Below are 15,838 nucleotides of genomic sequence, written 5' to 3'. Positions count from 1 at the left end.
ATAAATATTGTTTGCTGAATTTTCAATCGTCTTTATTTATTTCAAATTGGCTTTTCATATTTGAAATTGGCCTTTCCAATTTTGTAACTAAAGGCTTAATTTCAAATTGCGACCGTATAATTTGGAATTAAAGTAGATCTGGCTGGAACAATGGCTTCCCCTGTAAAATTGCATAATAATATTAGTTTTAGCAAAAGTAGCCCAGTAACTTAGTTCTTTTTAAATGTATGACTTGTGCATAACGCTGCTGACATACTATTTGTCATTTAAGGACTAAAGGGCTAGGCACATGTAGCTGATTTCGGGAACCGATTTCAGCAAGGGTATATTCCATATTGAATGTTAATAATTAATAGTGCTAATAGGTAGGTTTTAATGATATTTTTTAATGTATATTCATAATTAATTATGATAAATTTACGATAATCTTTAGATTCGATGATTTGATTGCCTTCAGCTCTAAAGCCTTAGTATATTCCTTGTCTAGAAGGTAATTAATGATGATTAATCGCCGAAAAACGTCACTAAGCCCCTCCTCTTAGCATCATTAATTATAATCACTGGACAGGGAATACACCCTTGCTGAAATCGGTTTCCGAAGTGAGCTACGTGTGCCTAGTCCTTAAGAAAATAAACAAATGTGCAAAAATAATATGATTTGCCACCACGCAACCTGCATCTAATATCGCAAATTAGTAAAACAAACTTAGCTATTGAAGCACATAGTTTTTATCAGATCTTTGCGTAATGAGTCATTATTAAAAATCAAGGAGGTAAACAGAAGCAGGAAATTATGAGAAAATCGACTACGTGTGTAATCTGTCATAGAAACAGGAAGAACCATTACATTTTTCTCATTTAATTATTGGAGATAAACTTCCCTGGACATAAATAGACATATTTATTGAAGTACCAAGGACAGTGAAAATAAATCTGATCCTTTGATTTCCTTAAGTGAAAACTTATTCAGCCATACTAAACTTTAAAAAATATAAAAATCGGAAGCCCAATTTGTAATGAAAAAACTCCATATGGAACCTTTGCGGGCTTTGGTAATAGTGGGTGTCAAATTTAAAAAAAGAAACATGACTGAAAATCAGCAAAAAATGAGCTAAAACGTATGACGCCACACAGTTTAAGAAAATGGCGGCTTTCTTTGAAGGTGTAATTGTCTTTGGGAATCAGCAGACTGTTAATAGTTGATTTTTTTTTTCGGAAGAAAAGCGTTATCAGATTGGCTGATTAATTTTGTTTATTTATTTTAACAGTTCAGCGTGGCAACAATGACAAAACTGTGTTACTGCCTTAAAAGCTTCATAATTTTAAATAACTAAAAAAAATCGTATAAAATTTTGGTTTTCAAGTATGAATAAACCTAATAGGGGTACAATTGTCTTATTTTGAAGCTCATGGTACTTCATACATGGCTGTATTGGTTTATTTCATGTTTTGCAATATTGGAAATTTTGCTTGCATTATTGTGAGAGAAACCTTTTGATTTTTTCCTGGTGCCTAGTTTTAAAGACTATCCCAGAGAGAACTTCCTGAAGTTGTTCCTCCAGTTGTCGTCTCTCTGATTCATGTTTCTGCTTTCGAATGGAAAGCTTCGTTGTAGCATGCAAGCAAACAGGCACCAGTTTCAATTTGAAATTTAGATTAAAATCTAAAAGTACTTAAGGTGTATGATGGGTCCTTAGTCCTGCCACTAACATACTTTTTTAGAATAATAAATAGAAAAATATAGAGATAAAAAGAGCATTTTCATGCTCGTTTCAAAGTGCTGCCACCTATTGTTAAAACATTGCAGCTGAAAAGCATTTTAAAACGGAAACTCACTCTGCAGTCATCTGATATTTTAAAAAAAGGTGTTCCATAATACTCTGCTAAACTGTTGAAGACATAAAATGTGAGTGGTTATAATCACTTTTTTTCATTCTAGCAATTTACCGCCTTCCCAGGGTGGGCGATATAGTGGATTTGGCAACACTGTGGAAACCCCGCAAAAAAATCAGTCAGATTTATTAGAAAACGCTGTGTCATCACTTGCCAGTGTGAGTACCAAGTTTTTTGTTTGCATGTTGAATTTGGTTGTCATGGAGGCCCTGGAGGTCATGTTGGTCGGTATTTACCCCGCCCCCCTCCCACGGAGTATAAAAGAATATAAAATAATGGAGTCTAATAGCGCAATAGCACTACCTAAGTAAAGAACGATGTTGGCACAATGTATTTTTTTTTGGGGGGGGGGGAGGTAGACCAGGGCAATGAGTTTTCGCAGAAACATCAAAAAGGGCTCGTTCAATTGGAAATTGAAAGGCTAGATTCCTTTGTAATAGTCGAAAGTGATTGTAGGGCAAATAGCCCCCCCCCCACACCCATCATTTCCCCAAGCATTTCCGATCAAAATTTGAGATAGCCATTTTGTTCAGCGTAATTTAAAGGTTCGGAAATTATGTCTTTGAGGATGACAACCCTTCCCCTCCCAGAGCCCTCAGGGCAAGGGTTGTAAGTTATGCCCTGGGGGAATATAAGGCTTTCATTGAAAGCCTCGTCGTATAAACTTTGGAGGGGGCGTATTGGATTGGTAATCAGAAGTTCTAGTGCCCTTTTTAAGAGTCATAGTTATCGGACGGCAGCTCCCCCCCCCCATAAACACACACATCGTATTTTCTTGAAAAGTATCCAATAGACATTTTGAGATAGCCATTTAATTCGAAATAGTCCAGTAGCATATAACAAGGCTTTTAGGGTTGAAACAAACCCCAAAAGCCTTGGGGTTCAAGAAAAAAAACCCAGGCTTTTGAAAAAAACCCTTTGGGGTTGGGGGCAAGGGTTGTAAGTTATGCCCCGGGGGCATTTAAGGTTTTTGTGGAAGGGATGGATGTTTAACTATAGAGGAGGCTCATTTGGTTGAAAATTAGAATTTCCAGTTCCCAAGGAATAAATATCAGAATATGTATATTAAACTGACAATCCACGGTTATTATTATTTTTTTGCGAAGTGCAAATTATGTTTTTGTCGCAAATTATGTTCTGGTATTGAGAAGACATATGGGTTTTCAGCCCTATTCCTTTTAATTTTGCTCTTTTTGAGTTTCACTAGGTTATCTATTGTAGTTTCTGTTCCTTTTGGATTTCATTTATAATGGTAATTTGTGGTAGTTTTACACTTGGAAAGATAAGAAAAACTAACTCGTAGGATTTGACAACGCTTTCGTCCGTAAAAACTTAATCAATAAGAATTTGTTGGTTCCCAAAGCCAACTATGCTTTCAAAGGAGATGAACCTTCTTAAACTTTTTGGTGCTGTATGTTTTTAGCTTAATATTGAGGATTTTCGCTCACTTGTTTTTTCTTCTTTTTTTAATTTGGCGCCCGCTACTGCCAAAAATCGCTGAAGTTCATATGGAAGTCTTCAACAAAATGGATTTGCAGTTTTTAGTTTTTAAGATACTTTTGGTGTGTAAATTCCTCTGTCACCCTTTCCTTGTCACTTCTCAACGAAACTAAAAAAAAAAAAACACAACTCAAATAAAATTCTCAAATTTGGAAAACCAATTTTCCACGAGGGAGGGGGGGGGGTTCATGGGAGGGTATTTTCTAGGGGGGGGGGTAAATGCGTAGAACCGAAGATCTTACTGATCTTTTTTTCTACAGTAACCATTGAATTAACCCAGTCAGTTGGTTCAGAGATTTTGCAGTTATTTGCGATATATTTTACTTGTTTGAATTTCACTGGCGTAGAGTCTTATTTTTTACTTTTTGTTTTATCCCTAGCTTGAGTGTTAATGACGGAAATGATGCTACTAGTCCGTGTTTCATGTTTTTCATTAGTAGATTTATTTTCTTCTTCTTTTTGAGAATTTTCTTCTTCTTTTTTGAGGAAATTTTCTTCTATTTTTTCTTCTAATTTCTTCTAATATTTTCTTCTTCTTTTTTGAGGAAATGATGCTACTAGTCCGTGTTTCATGTTTTTCATTAGTAGATTTATTTTCTTCTTCTTTTTTGAGAATTTTCTTCTTCTTTTTTGAGGAAATTTTCTTCTATTTTTTCTTCTAATTTCTTCTAATATTTTCTTCTTCTTTTTTGAGGAAATGATGCTACTAGTCCGTGTTTCATGTTTTTCATTAGTAGATTTATTTTCTTCTTCTTTTTTGAGACCACGAAAACAGCTTCGAGTGATTTTAAACATTCTATCAACGACTCAGATTTTTTCTTCGATATTGCTACCACTTTTAATGTGTTTTTATATTCTTTTTAGGGTTGGTCTTTACTATCTTTGGGTGCTACAAAAATAGCAAGTAAAGCCTCTGAGAACGCTGTTAAATTCGGAGGAATGGCATCTCAAAAAGTGATGGAGATTTCAGCTACTGTGGGTGAAAAGGTAAAAATATCGTTTAGCGCGGGTCCTGCAAAATAGATTTGGACCAAATATGCTGGTGCAAAATTCATATCGGCCTGACAAGAAAATCCCTTGCAAATTAAAGTATGTTTAACCAGTGCGATCTCAGAAATTATCTTAAAAGAAAAACAATAGTATTTGGTTTATATCTTATTGCTGAATTAATTTGATTCGCCGTAAAGTTAGTTTATATCTTAAACTTTAACAAAATTTAATTTAAAACGACAAGGTTGGCTATTTTTGAAATTTTGAAATGTTTGTCTTCAAAAGTTTGGACGTGAATTGGAGATTACAATACCAGACAAAAAAGCCTCAGGAAGGATAATGTGGAGAAGGGGAATGCTGAGATGAATTAGAAAATACTTCACCTTCTCATGAATATTCTGAACACTTTGGGGTAAAAATATGCTTTTTAATCCCTAATGATTAGACGTTTGTGCCCTTCGGATTCGCATTTAAATGTAAAAATTTTGAACATCATCACCCCCCCCCCCTGAAATTTTTGTCTGACTCATAAAAACGTAACAATAATGCATATAACAAATTTTAACACATTATAAAAAATGCATTTTTTATTGTAAACCCTTCCCCCTCCCCAAAAAAAATCCTGGATGTGCCCTTGCCCCAACTTCCAAGTTTTTAGGCTTGAGTATCATTAAAGCACTTTATACGACAAGTATGAACACTGGAATGTTTTTGATTTTTATTAGTCTATTGATTTTTTAAACTTTTTAATAGAAGAAATTGCGGTTTTGAAGAGGGGTCAATTATTCGTGGAATTGCGAATTATACTTTAACGTTAAGAGCAACCGGCTAATGTTTTTGCAACCTCTTAAAGTAGTCGATTTGTTATACGACATACTTTTTGTACAAGTTAATCTTTGCTTGTTTTTAACGTTGTTGTCATTTTTTTCTCCGGAAAACTTTCTTTCAAGAAATAGGCAATTAAAATTGGCAAATTAAAATCGTTCGCCCTTGACAACACTGTATTTAAGTAATGATTACTAGGCTGATTGATATAATCAAGGCTCTTGTGGTAAAATGTTTGTGTTCGATTTCTGATGGTATACGCCTTCTGAGCTTGTATGCTCTTGATGATTCTTTTTTCGTTTCGGATTTAATTTTATTGTTGTTACTTGTGTTGCATCCATATTTATTGCGTTTTTATTACTTTTTGTGTCTAGCACTCTTCGGTGGAGTCATTTTAATCGATGCTTGTAGCTATTCAGCCTATGGAAACTGAAAATTAATAGTACGTGTATAGCACGTTTTTTCACTTCAGAATTTATTGATGTTATCCTATTAAAGACCAAATGGAACAATATAGTCAAGAAAACTGTTAATGGAAATAAAACAATATATTATCTTAAATAGAATACGGCTTAAGTATTTGAAAATTTATTACCGTCTTTGAAAAGAAGCATTGAGTACAAGTACTTGAAACGACAGTAATAATGGAACACCCCCAGAATGTTAAAAATTTATATTTTCGTTTCTGCTTTGATTATAATTTGGCGAAATTTAGCCTAGAATCTGGCTTTAGTTTTGAAAACCATTGTAGACTGTAGTATCTTCTTTTTCCAAAGATGAAACACATTTGATACCGCACATACTAATCCCTGGGAACAACCTTAGTTTAGTTGCTAGTGGTCGGACAAAAAAAAAACAGGTTTTTCCATAGGCTTCTCGTGATGTGTAAATCGGTAACGCGCGTGCGCGAAGGCGAAGTATGAATCTTGTGTGGTTTCAAATATGTTTCCCATTTTTTTTTTACGGAGAGTATAGCCTTTGTCGATACTGTTATTTTGTCTACTGTGCTGAGAACCAACAATCGGACGGAGAGAAGCAGACTCCGAAGAAGACTTCGATCTTTTTTTATTTGCCAAGTGTAAGATAGGCTCTTTCAAAGCTCGTAAGTATGGGATGGGTACAGAAAATCATTTGAAAATATCCTACTGTTCCCTAATACGACATTAATTGAGAAGGTCTTACTGGACCCTGGAGGAGAAAACCCCATGGTATTCTCTCAGTAAAATCTGTCACAGAAAAATCGTTTAAATCTAGATCTAAACTTAAATTTATAATTCTTTTGGTTTTTAATCTCTTCTAAGGGTAGCTTTTGGTGCTATAGTCTGTATAAGCATCTTACTTCGCTTTGTCTTTATAATCTATTGTACTGTCTTTTATAGATTCGTTATTTTATGATTTTTAGGATTGCTGAGTGTGCCATTGCACCATTACAGAGAATTTTACCAAAAGATTTTTTTTATCTGGGCAGAGTTAACAAAAGTGCTCTATGGCCTTATGGGATTTTGTGCCACTTGGCCTATGGCCAAACTATGTGCCCTATGGCCTATGGCCAAACTATGTTGTTCAACTGCTGACTAGTTGTTGGCATGCTGTTTTTCGCCTGTTCGATGCGTCTCTGTTATGTCAGCTCTACATGGTCGGATTAATTTGGCACTCAGATTACTTTCGAAACAGTGTAATTTATAAGCTTTTCGTAACTTGTATACGAGCTTGGGCTTAAAGGATTTAATGCTTGAGAGAACCTAGGGACTTGCACGTTTAAGTCATGTATTGCTTATAGTGTTTTATATTCCTTTTAGCCTTAGATCTGTTTTATTTATTTTATTTTGCTAGGAATGGTTTTTAAACCGTAAATTCATGATTTTTTTTTGGTTTTGCATGTAATTTTATTTTTATTTCTAAGGTAAAAGAAGGGAAGCTTTTAGAAGAGGTGGGAGCTCAAGTCTCTACAGTTGCTAGTAAAGTAAGTGTTTATTTATTCCTTTATAAATACATTTTATGTAGTCATTATTGTATATTCATAAAAAAAGTTATGAAAAAAGGTTGTCTTGGACTGACCCCCCTCCCCCCCCTATGTGCTTTTTGTATTGTATACCATGTTATAACTTAATTCGAAAAAAAAATTTGATGTAGGTTGGGGAAGATTAGGCTTCCTGAATGATTGTCGAACATTGACTCTTGTCCATTGTTATTTATGCATGTGTCATTTTTTACTTCATCTTTTTTTTCTTTTTCTTTTATTGATATGGAAAGCATGAAAAAGGTTTCTGTGCCGAAGAAAGCTTAGCTTGGAAATTGAAAGCAATATTGTTTATTCAAATAATACTGGAGTTCTAAATAGGAACTTAAGGAAATGTTTAGTAGAAGTTTAAACAATCAAAAAATGGATTGTAAGCTGGGAAACTTTTATCTGTAGACAAAGTTTGTCTTTCCAACAGAAACGAGCGTCTTGGTATTCATGACGAACAAAGTCACATTATTTGATTTCAACTTCCTTAATATTTTTCGTTTGTTTGCCATTTTACGTTGCGAGAGCAAAAAGACTAAATTAAATTCATCCGATATATTAATCAAAATGCAGGAATAAATGGTCTCAGTGGATTTATCATCCTTCCGACCTGTAACGATCCGTTCAATGCCAGGATGATACAGTTTATGAATGAAATCAGGGACAGATTTATAACAAAAGGTATATTGCTTTGTTTAATATTGATGCGCTGGTCATGTGGTTGAAAGTATATCCAATTTGTGTGTGGATTTATGTATGCGTTTCAGCATGAAGAATGTACTCAAAGACATTTCAGTATGAACTTTGTCAAATTGGCTTTTAAAACACTATTTAACTTTCAATGGCCAAATTTCTTGAGATCGTTCCTTATTTTTAGAGGATGTCCCTAAGAAGGTACGAAGTGGAAAGTTAATCAAGAGTCTTGTCCTCTAAATAAAATTGTTTTCAGTAAAATGCAAATGATATTCTGGTCTTTAGCCCTACTCTAATTTTTGGTAGTTTCTGCTTGTATGAAGTTTGACTTGAGTATTTATTTTAATTTTTGTTTGTTTTGGGTTTCACTTATTTACTGAGAGTGATTATGTTCGTTTTTACTCTTATATTACAATTTAACTTTGTATCTTAACTGTATACTTTCCTTTGAAAATTTTATTTTGTGGAAAATGTTATTTTTTCAATCAAGGAAGGTACGAATTGGAAAGTTAATAGAGTTGTGTTGCTAAAATATCAAGGTGTAAAAAATACAAACTTTATCAATCTGGAGTTTGACTGTTCCAACTACTGTTTCCTTGTGCTTGTCTAATCGATGTTTTTTTTTCTTAGGTATCACATATAGGTCGTCGTGGTTGGCAAGAGTTTTCTGGTTCTAGTGAAGGAGGCCAGGGGTTTGAAAATATGGAAGGACAGAATGGGAGATCAAATGAAAGATCATCCCTGCTCTCGGGTAGCAAATCTACAATGTTCACAAGGTTTGATTTGTATAGTTATCTTAATAGCTCTTTCGTAGTATTCTGGATCCCACAATTCGTGAGATCTTGATTAGATGGTAAATGCGCATGATTGTCCACCTTACAATTTTTTGGTGCTTTTCTCGAAGGATTTAATGCTTGAAAGAACGTAGGTACTTGCACGTTCTTACTGGTCATCTCTTATCATTGTGCCCCCCAGACATACTCCCCTGCCATTCGGATTAGAACAAGTGTTGAGCTTTGTGAGGACAGTTCAGTAGCTGCGCCAAAGGGTGTTTTGGGGGCATCCTCTTCTTTTGGTTCCACGTGGCTGCTACTTGAGGATGGCCTTTATTTGTGAAGTTTTGGAAATGTGAAACCCGTACTAGAGGTATCAGTCTGGCTACGTTATAATCGTTTTTTAGTCATAAAAACTTCAGCCTGGTCTTACAGAGCTTTTTCTTATAAAAAATTTTTTGCTCAGGGATGACGTACAATTTGAATCAAAGGAAGTATAAATAGTAAAGAGACTAAATTCTTAATAATTATATATACTAAAGCTTAATAAGAGTTGTTTGACCAAAAGTCACTAAGTTGAGCCTTTCAATCGCAAATTCTTGCTATAATACCAACCAAATAATCTGGGCAAATGAAGCAAAATTTTGTTGCTTTGAACTAAGGAGCTAGTTTTGATGACATGTTAACGTATATCATCTATGAAATAAAAAGATTTGAGTAGTGCTACGAAAGATATTCAAAGATAATCTGGGGCTGGTTGACTAGAAACTTTGAAAATTAATGCCATAATGTGTCAAGTTCGCCTTGTAATTTCGTTTTATTTCATTTTCAGGTGAAAATATTTTCTGCGGTCTATGGGTCTACCAAGGGTAGCAAATTTTTTATATGAATTTTTGATCTATGGAAATTCAATGATTTAAGATTATTATTCTCGCTTTTCTTGAAAGCCCCCCCCCCCCTCTTCTGTAAAAACCGGTATTATTGAAAAAAGTGCACAAGGCAAAACGATAAATCTGCGACTGATTCTATTTGATTGCCTAGTTCGAATTTATCTCGACAGAAGTCTCGGAGTAAAACAGTCTAGACAAAGCTATCGGAATAAAAAAAAAATCTAAAATAATATAAAAGTAAGAAAACAAAGTATAATAAAGAAACCATAAATAAATAAAAATTATTTATAAATATTCGCATTTATTTATAAAGATCGTATTTATAAAGTATTATTTATAAAGTTCGCGTTGCCTCGGGATCTATAATTTCTGCTGATGAAGCAGCAGTTAGGAGGGGATTATATTATCGTCGTTTATTTTCAATTCGTGTCTAAAAGATTGTTTTGCTTCATTAAAAACCTCTCTGATTTACTTAGCAGTTGAAATTAGTTATTTGGCTTATGCTGATGACATTATTTTACTTTTTGGTCGAAGACTGTGTTGGTTGAAAATTTTAAGATTTTAGCGAATGAGTTGAAGAAAAAAGGTCTAGAAATTAACATAGCGAAATGCCAGTATTTTGTGATTAATGACCCTCTTGGTTCTCCTCCTCCTGATTGCTGTAATGATCGGATTTTCCATGACTGTGATATACCTAGGTGACCTATATTCTACTGTAAAAAGACCATCATCTCTTTTAATAATAAGCCATCCGGAAATTAAGATAAGAAAGACATTCGGCTCCCTCGTTCATCTGCAGGGCAATATGAGAAGGGATGTTCTAGCTAGACTGTATCAGTCGACGGTTCTACCTTTGATTAGCGTTCTTGCGGTGATTTTGAAAACTTCTCCATCTTCTGCTTCATCTCAAATTAAAGTTGCGTATTCTAGATATCTTAAATTTCTACTAAGTTTTCCGCTAAGTGCTCGTAATACTTCTTTAAAGTATATGTATGTAATAAAGGATCCGCCTGATGTAATAAAGAGTAAGTGTGAGCTTTTAGTTTAAAAGGCTCGAAATTATCTTGATTATAGAAATTTATTCCCGTTTTTTGAAAAAATCTAATATGTTAACCGATTGACGTGGATGGTTGTATTTGTCGGTAGTTCTGGTCGTGTTGATTATAAGTTGTGTCTTTATAATGCAGTAGCTTTGCCTCATGTCTTGTACCTGTCTCCTTTTTGGAAGCTCCTGAGTGCATGAAACAAGAAAGACATAAGGTCGGTATTTTTCAAGTATTCCCGATATCTTCTTCAAGTGCCGCCTTTTGTTAGAAACTGCCATATTGCAGGCGAAATATGGATTGTTGAGCCTCTGAGTGCCTTGGAGGAGGTAATTCAGAATTACGTGAAAAAACTAGAGCTCCTGGATCACCAGTGGGCCCACCTACTCAAATAGTTGTGTTATTATGTAGTTCTTTCTGTTTGTATTTGTTTTTCTTGCCAGTTTTTGCGTTTTCTTTCTTTTCTAGTTTGTGTTCTGTCTTTTTCTGTTTATTGTAAGACAGGTTATTAATAAAATTCAAATATAAATAAATCAGAAACCAATAATAAATATTCCTTAATATGATAATAAATAGTAAAGAAATGTAAAAAATAATAAATAGATAAAATAAAACAAAAAGTAAGGAATACAGGGAAATGTACTTAGTCCCATTTTCAGTAGACTTGTTGAAACTGGGTCATTTTTTTTGCCAATAAAAATAAAGATTTAAAGAGATCAGTTTTTAGTCCAAATTTTATTTTTAGTTCAAAGAAAGATCCTCTCTTAGCCAGTGAACGAATACTTGAAGATTAGTGGCGTCAATTCACGGAGATTAGGGGGATGGGCAGAAAAGTGTTTTTCAAAAGCTAAGGGGGATGGACAAAAAATCTTAGGAGCGGGGGTCAAATACTTCCCTTCTAACTTCCTCCCTCCGCCATTGATGCTATTATTGATGAAAACAGCTAATATTTCCGTAAATACCTCTGCTCTACCGCCTTAAGAGCGTGAAAACCTTGCTTTTTTTTAAAAACCATGCATAACCCCAGGTGACAATAGAAAGAATAAAAATGAAGAAATTGCAGAAATTCCATCAATTTTTGGGTCACTTACCTGAGCGTTACCTTTGTATGTCCCTGATTAGTAATTAAAAGTTTGTATATTTCTTTATGTTTAAAAGCCAGCTGTAGATAAACTGACTAATTATTATATAATTGGTAAAGGTAAAAGGTAAAGAATACGGCATTGGACTTAACAGTCTCTACCGGCGGTGCTGATCTCCGTTTCTTGGCCCTTCAGCCAGAGAGTGCAATGGGGGTTGGGCGCCAACCATCCTGTGCTTTCGCACTAACTTCTTGTTTATCTTGCCCAGATTTCTCCAGGTACCCATTTAGAGCTGGGTCGACTCTGGCTGAGCCTACAGCGTCACGCCACTGACCCCCGTCCAAACCCAAATAATTGGATATACTAGGATTCGAACCCTCACCCTCTCAGACAAAAAATCCTTAATCCAGCGCACCAATTACATAATTGTTTATCAGTTAATACCACATAATCTACCAAGTTCTTGCGATACAACTTGGGAATTATCATTTTTCTATATTTTTATTCCCGATATTTTATCTAAGTGGAAACGTGTTCAGTTTCATTATCGCTGTTAATTTAATATTTTTGGTCTTCTTCTTTTATCATTTTTAACTAATGCCGTACTTACGCAGGGGGTCTTTGGGAATAGGTTCCCGAGTGATATCAAAATGTTAACAATTCTCTGGTGTGTATCATATTACTGGTTTGTATTTTAAGAATTTGCCCTCCTCCCCGCCTGTACAAAAATCATGCATACGCGTTCGGCTGCAGCCTAAGCCTTTCAAGGTTGATCGGCTTGTTAATGTATTTCTTAATGAATAAAGTAATAAATTTTTTGATGATACAAATCTGCGAAGTAAATCACTGGATTTAAAATACTTTTAGATTTTACATGAGGAAACTTGAAAGTGTGCAAAATGAAGAGAAGCAGTAGGCCCCTCTTACGGGTGCCGTTCTGGTAATTGTAGCTTTTATTTTCATAGTTTCTTGAATGAGCTGGCCCTTGTTGGAATACAAACGTCCAGTTACTGATCGTTCAAATTCCAAAGTTTTAACCTTTTCTTACCAATGTCATATTGGAAATTTCATATTGTTTTGAAATACCTCACTGCTAATCAGGCGGCACCTATTTTTAGTTCTACTTTTTAGACAAGCTTCCCCATTTTGCATTTTAGAAGGCATCTTATATCTTAATCTTATGTTCCTAGTAGTCCTCTAATGAGCTTTTATCCTATCTGTGCATTCGCAGAGGCGTGCTCATAAGCGATAGAGTAGACCAGAGGGACACCTCTAAAACCTCTTATATTTGAGGTTTTTCTAAGATTTTTCCTTTTTCAAACATTGAAAAGAAACTCCTACGAAGACTGGATAGCTTCAAAACCATATTTTTACTCTACTGTCCAATTCTGAAAAAGTCTAATAAAAACTCCGTTGTTGGACAAGATCGTATGTATTAACAACTTGTATTCCTGGAATTTGCACGAACAATATTTAAACGTTGACTTCTTGAATTCTGAGGCAGAAGTCAAGGATTTTTGTAGGGGAGGTGGCATTTTTTTATTTTTTTTTATTTATTTTTTTTGGGGGGGGGGGGGGAAGATGCTATTAAAGTGAAGGGGACTAATACTAATCTATGTTTGGCAGGTAATCTACATTCTGAGATGGCCTTTATTGGAATACAAACGTCCAATTGCTGATCGTTCAATTTCCACCTTTTCTAACCAATGTCATATTGAAAATTTCACTTAGTTTTGAAATACCTCACAGCTAATCAGGCGGTATCTATGTTTAGTTCTACTTTGTAGCTCAAACTTCCCCATTTTGCATTTCAGAAGGTATATTTTTTGGTGTTTCCAATCAATAATTCTTACAGTTTAGCCATTTTTAGTAAGTGTTCCACAGAATTATGGAATCTCTGCAATTTTCTATCCCGTATCTTAGATTTTCAGTGTAATTTGCCTATTTTAGAAGCTGTGTTACCTCGTGAGATACAGTCCTGCGTAGATGCATGGTCGCAGTTCACGATTTTTATATTTATATGAAAACAAATTAAAATCGTAATTAGGATATATTACAAAAAAAAAAAAAAAAAAAAAAAAAAAACAAAAAATCCAGCAAAAAAAAATAATATGCTAAACACTTGATGTCACTGTTGCAACTTAACTTTCATAATTAATACATATAAATAATACCTAACTGACAAAAAGCAAATATTGTCAAGCATTAACAATTATTCTGTTATTATTCAATTAACCTGTTTCATAAAGCGGCTGATCAAGCAGTTCTACTGACTGCGTATCGTTGCAAACAAATTTGATGTCCAGTCTCAGAGAGGTCAAGTATATTTGAAGAAAAAAATGAGTTACGCTCTTTTTTACGAAAAGCTGAATTACACAGTGGAATCATTTAATCATTTGAAGAATTGGGAAAATTCACTTTAATCTCGATATGATTCCGATTGGTTGAAAACAATCCGATTAATCGTTGCATTAGTAGTAACTATCTATGCTGTTTAAGATACTGACAAAACTTTAATTTTACTCTAGGAGTGAAAACTATCAGCAATTAGATGATGATGCGAGTGAAAATATTGCATGGACACCAAATCAAGGGTGAGTGAGATACACTTGCATTCTTTTTCTACACAGCTTCTTCAAATCTGTTTCTATTAAAGAGTACTTTGCATCTGCTATATTCCTTGAACATTTCTTTCTATAGAATTCTGCTAAAATGTGTGAATCCCGGGCTTTTAATGCTATTTGAAGATTTTATGTTTATTTGTTATTCTTTATGTAAGAAAATCAAATTATTCGATTCCTAGCTCAGGAAATATACCGCCATTTCCAGTAGCACAATGTAGGTATACTGGAATTTAATAAAACAAATTTTATGTTCCTAGTAGTCCTCTAGTGAGCCTTTATCCAATCTGCGCAATCGCAGAGACGTGTTCATTAGATATAAAAAGTCTTTCTTGAATGCAATTTCGCATCGCTCACATTGTTCCCTTATGTAGGAGCGGCGAGTACGGCGAGTGGTTTTCTCTACCACACTTTTCAATCGCTTGCACCTATCCCGACTTTCTCTATCTAGTTTGTTAGTGTGGTTGCGTTTTTCTTCGCATAGTGAGATTATCTCATCCGTGATCCTAGGTTTTTGGTCCGCCTTTTGGTCTCCCAGGGTCAACTGGGTGACATCGCATATAACCTGCGACCTATCCATAATCTCTTCACAAGATTATCGATGTCATCCTTTAATAGAGTTAGCGGGGACGTAGAGAGGAGTTCATAAATTCTTTCGGAACGAGTATCGGTGTATTTTTGTCGGATAGTCTTCTTTTAAGAGGTCTACTTTGAATCTGGGGGGGGGGGCTTTTTGGAGAGTTTTGCGGCGGCTTTTAGACGTAGTTTAAATGAAGTCATAAAAAGCGAGTGGTCGCTATTGAAGTCGCCGCCAGCCAAAGTGACTGTGTTTGTGGTGGAAGATTTCCAGCGTCTATATACGAGGATGTAATATATTAGATTCCAAGTCCTTCCATCTGGGGAGGTCCAGGTTGTTTTACGTCGGTCGTCACCGACAATGGCGTTGAAGTCCCCGATGACAAAAGCTGTATCTTTTTTTGACACGGATTCCACTAGACACTGAAGTTGAAGATAGGAATTTTCAGATTCTTCGTCATCTCTGCTAGAGTCGGGTGCATATACTTGGATGATTGTGAGATTCACTGGTGAGCCTTTCAGGTGGATCATGATCAGGCGTTCAGAGATGGGTGTTGCTGCGATTAATGATCTCATAGCCTTACTGGAGAATAGGAAGCCAAATCCCTGCCGGTGTTTCCCATCAGTGTGTCATGACTGTATAAGAGTAGCGTCACCAAGTTTTTCTTCGCTGGTGACTGGAAGGTGGGTTTCGAATAGGCTGACTACGTCCCAGTTGTAACGTTTTATCTCTCTCAGGAGGAGTACCTTTTTTTCCTTGTTTTGCAAGTGTTTTGATGTTGAGGGTACCAATTGATAAAGTCGATTTAGGTTATAAAATGGCCTCCAAGGGTGGAGTTGTCAGAGTGGAGGTATTCGCGTGATTTGCGGTCGTCGTATCATCGGTTGCCCCGGACGCGGTAGCATCGTCGGCTTCCTCGGACGCGTTAGCATCGTCGGTTTCC

The 15,838-nt window shown here is 35.3% G+C and overlaps 1 protein-coding gene across 2 annotated transcripts in view; it reads left to right on the top strand.

The window, feature by feature from the left end:
• The window catches only part of ArfGAP1 (ADP-ribosylation factor GTPase-activating protein 1), a 44,091-nt gene that overhangs the window by 21,083 nt on the left and 7,170 nt on the right, over positions 1 to 15,838 (top strand). The window contains exons 5-9 of one of the 2 annotated variants that reach the window (XM_089098264.1): positions 1,940 to 2,051; positions 4,258 to 4,380; positions 7,112 to 7,171; positions 8,540 to 8,685; positions 14,226 to 14,291. In XM_089098264.1, coding sequence (XP_088954390.1) covers positions 1,940 to 2,051; positions 4,258 to 4,380; positions 7,112 to 7,171; positions 8,540 to 8,685; positions 14,226 to 14,291 — 507 coding nt within the window. The remainder of the gene's footprint in view (positions 1 to 1,939; positions 2,052 to 4,257; positions 4,381 to 7,111; positions 7,172 to 8,539; positions 8,686 to 14,225; positions 14,292 to 15,838) is intronic. The other variant, XM_089098265.1, reaches the window with a different exon arrangement.

This window comes from Artemia sp. Qi Xiang Cuo, chromosome 12, assembly GCF_049724085.1.
Source record: "Artemia sp. Qi Xiang Cuo chromosome 12, ASM4972408v1, whole genome shotgun sequence".
Classification (NCBI taxonomy): domain Eukaryota; kingdom Metazoa; phylum Arthropoda; class Branchiopoda; order Anostraca; family Artemiidae; genus Artemia; species Artemia sp. Qi Xiang Cuo.
The sequence above is the reverse complement of the archived record's forward strand: the minus strand, read 5'-3'. Positions and strand labels throughout refer to the sequence as shown.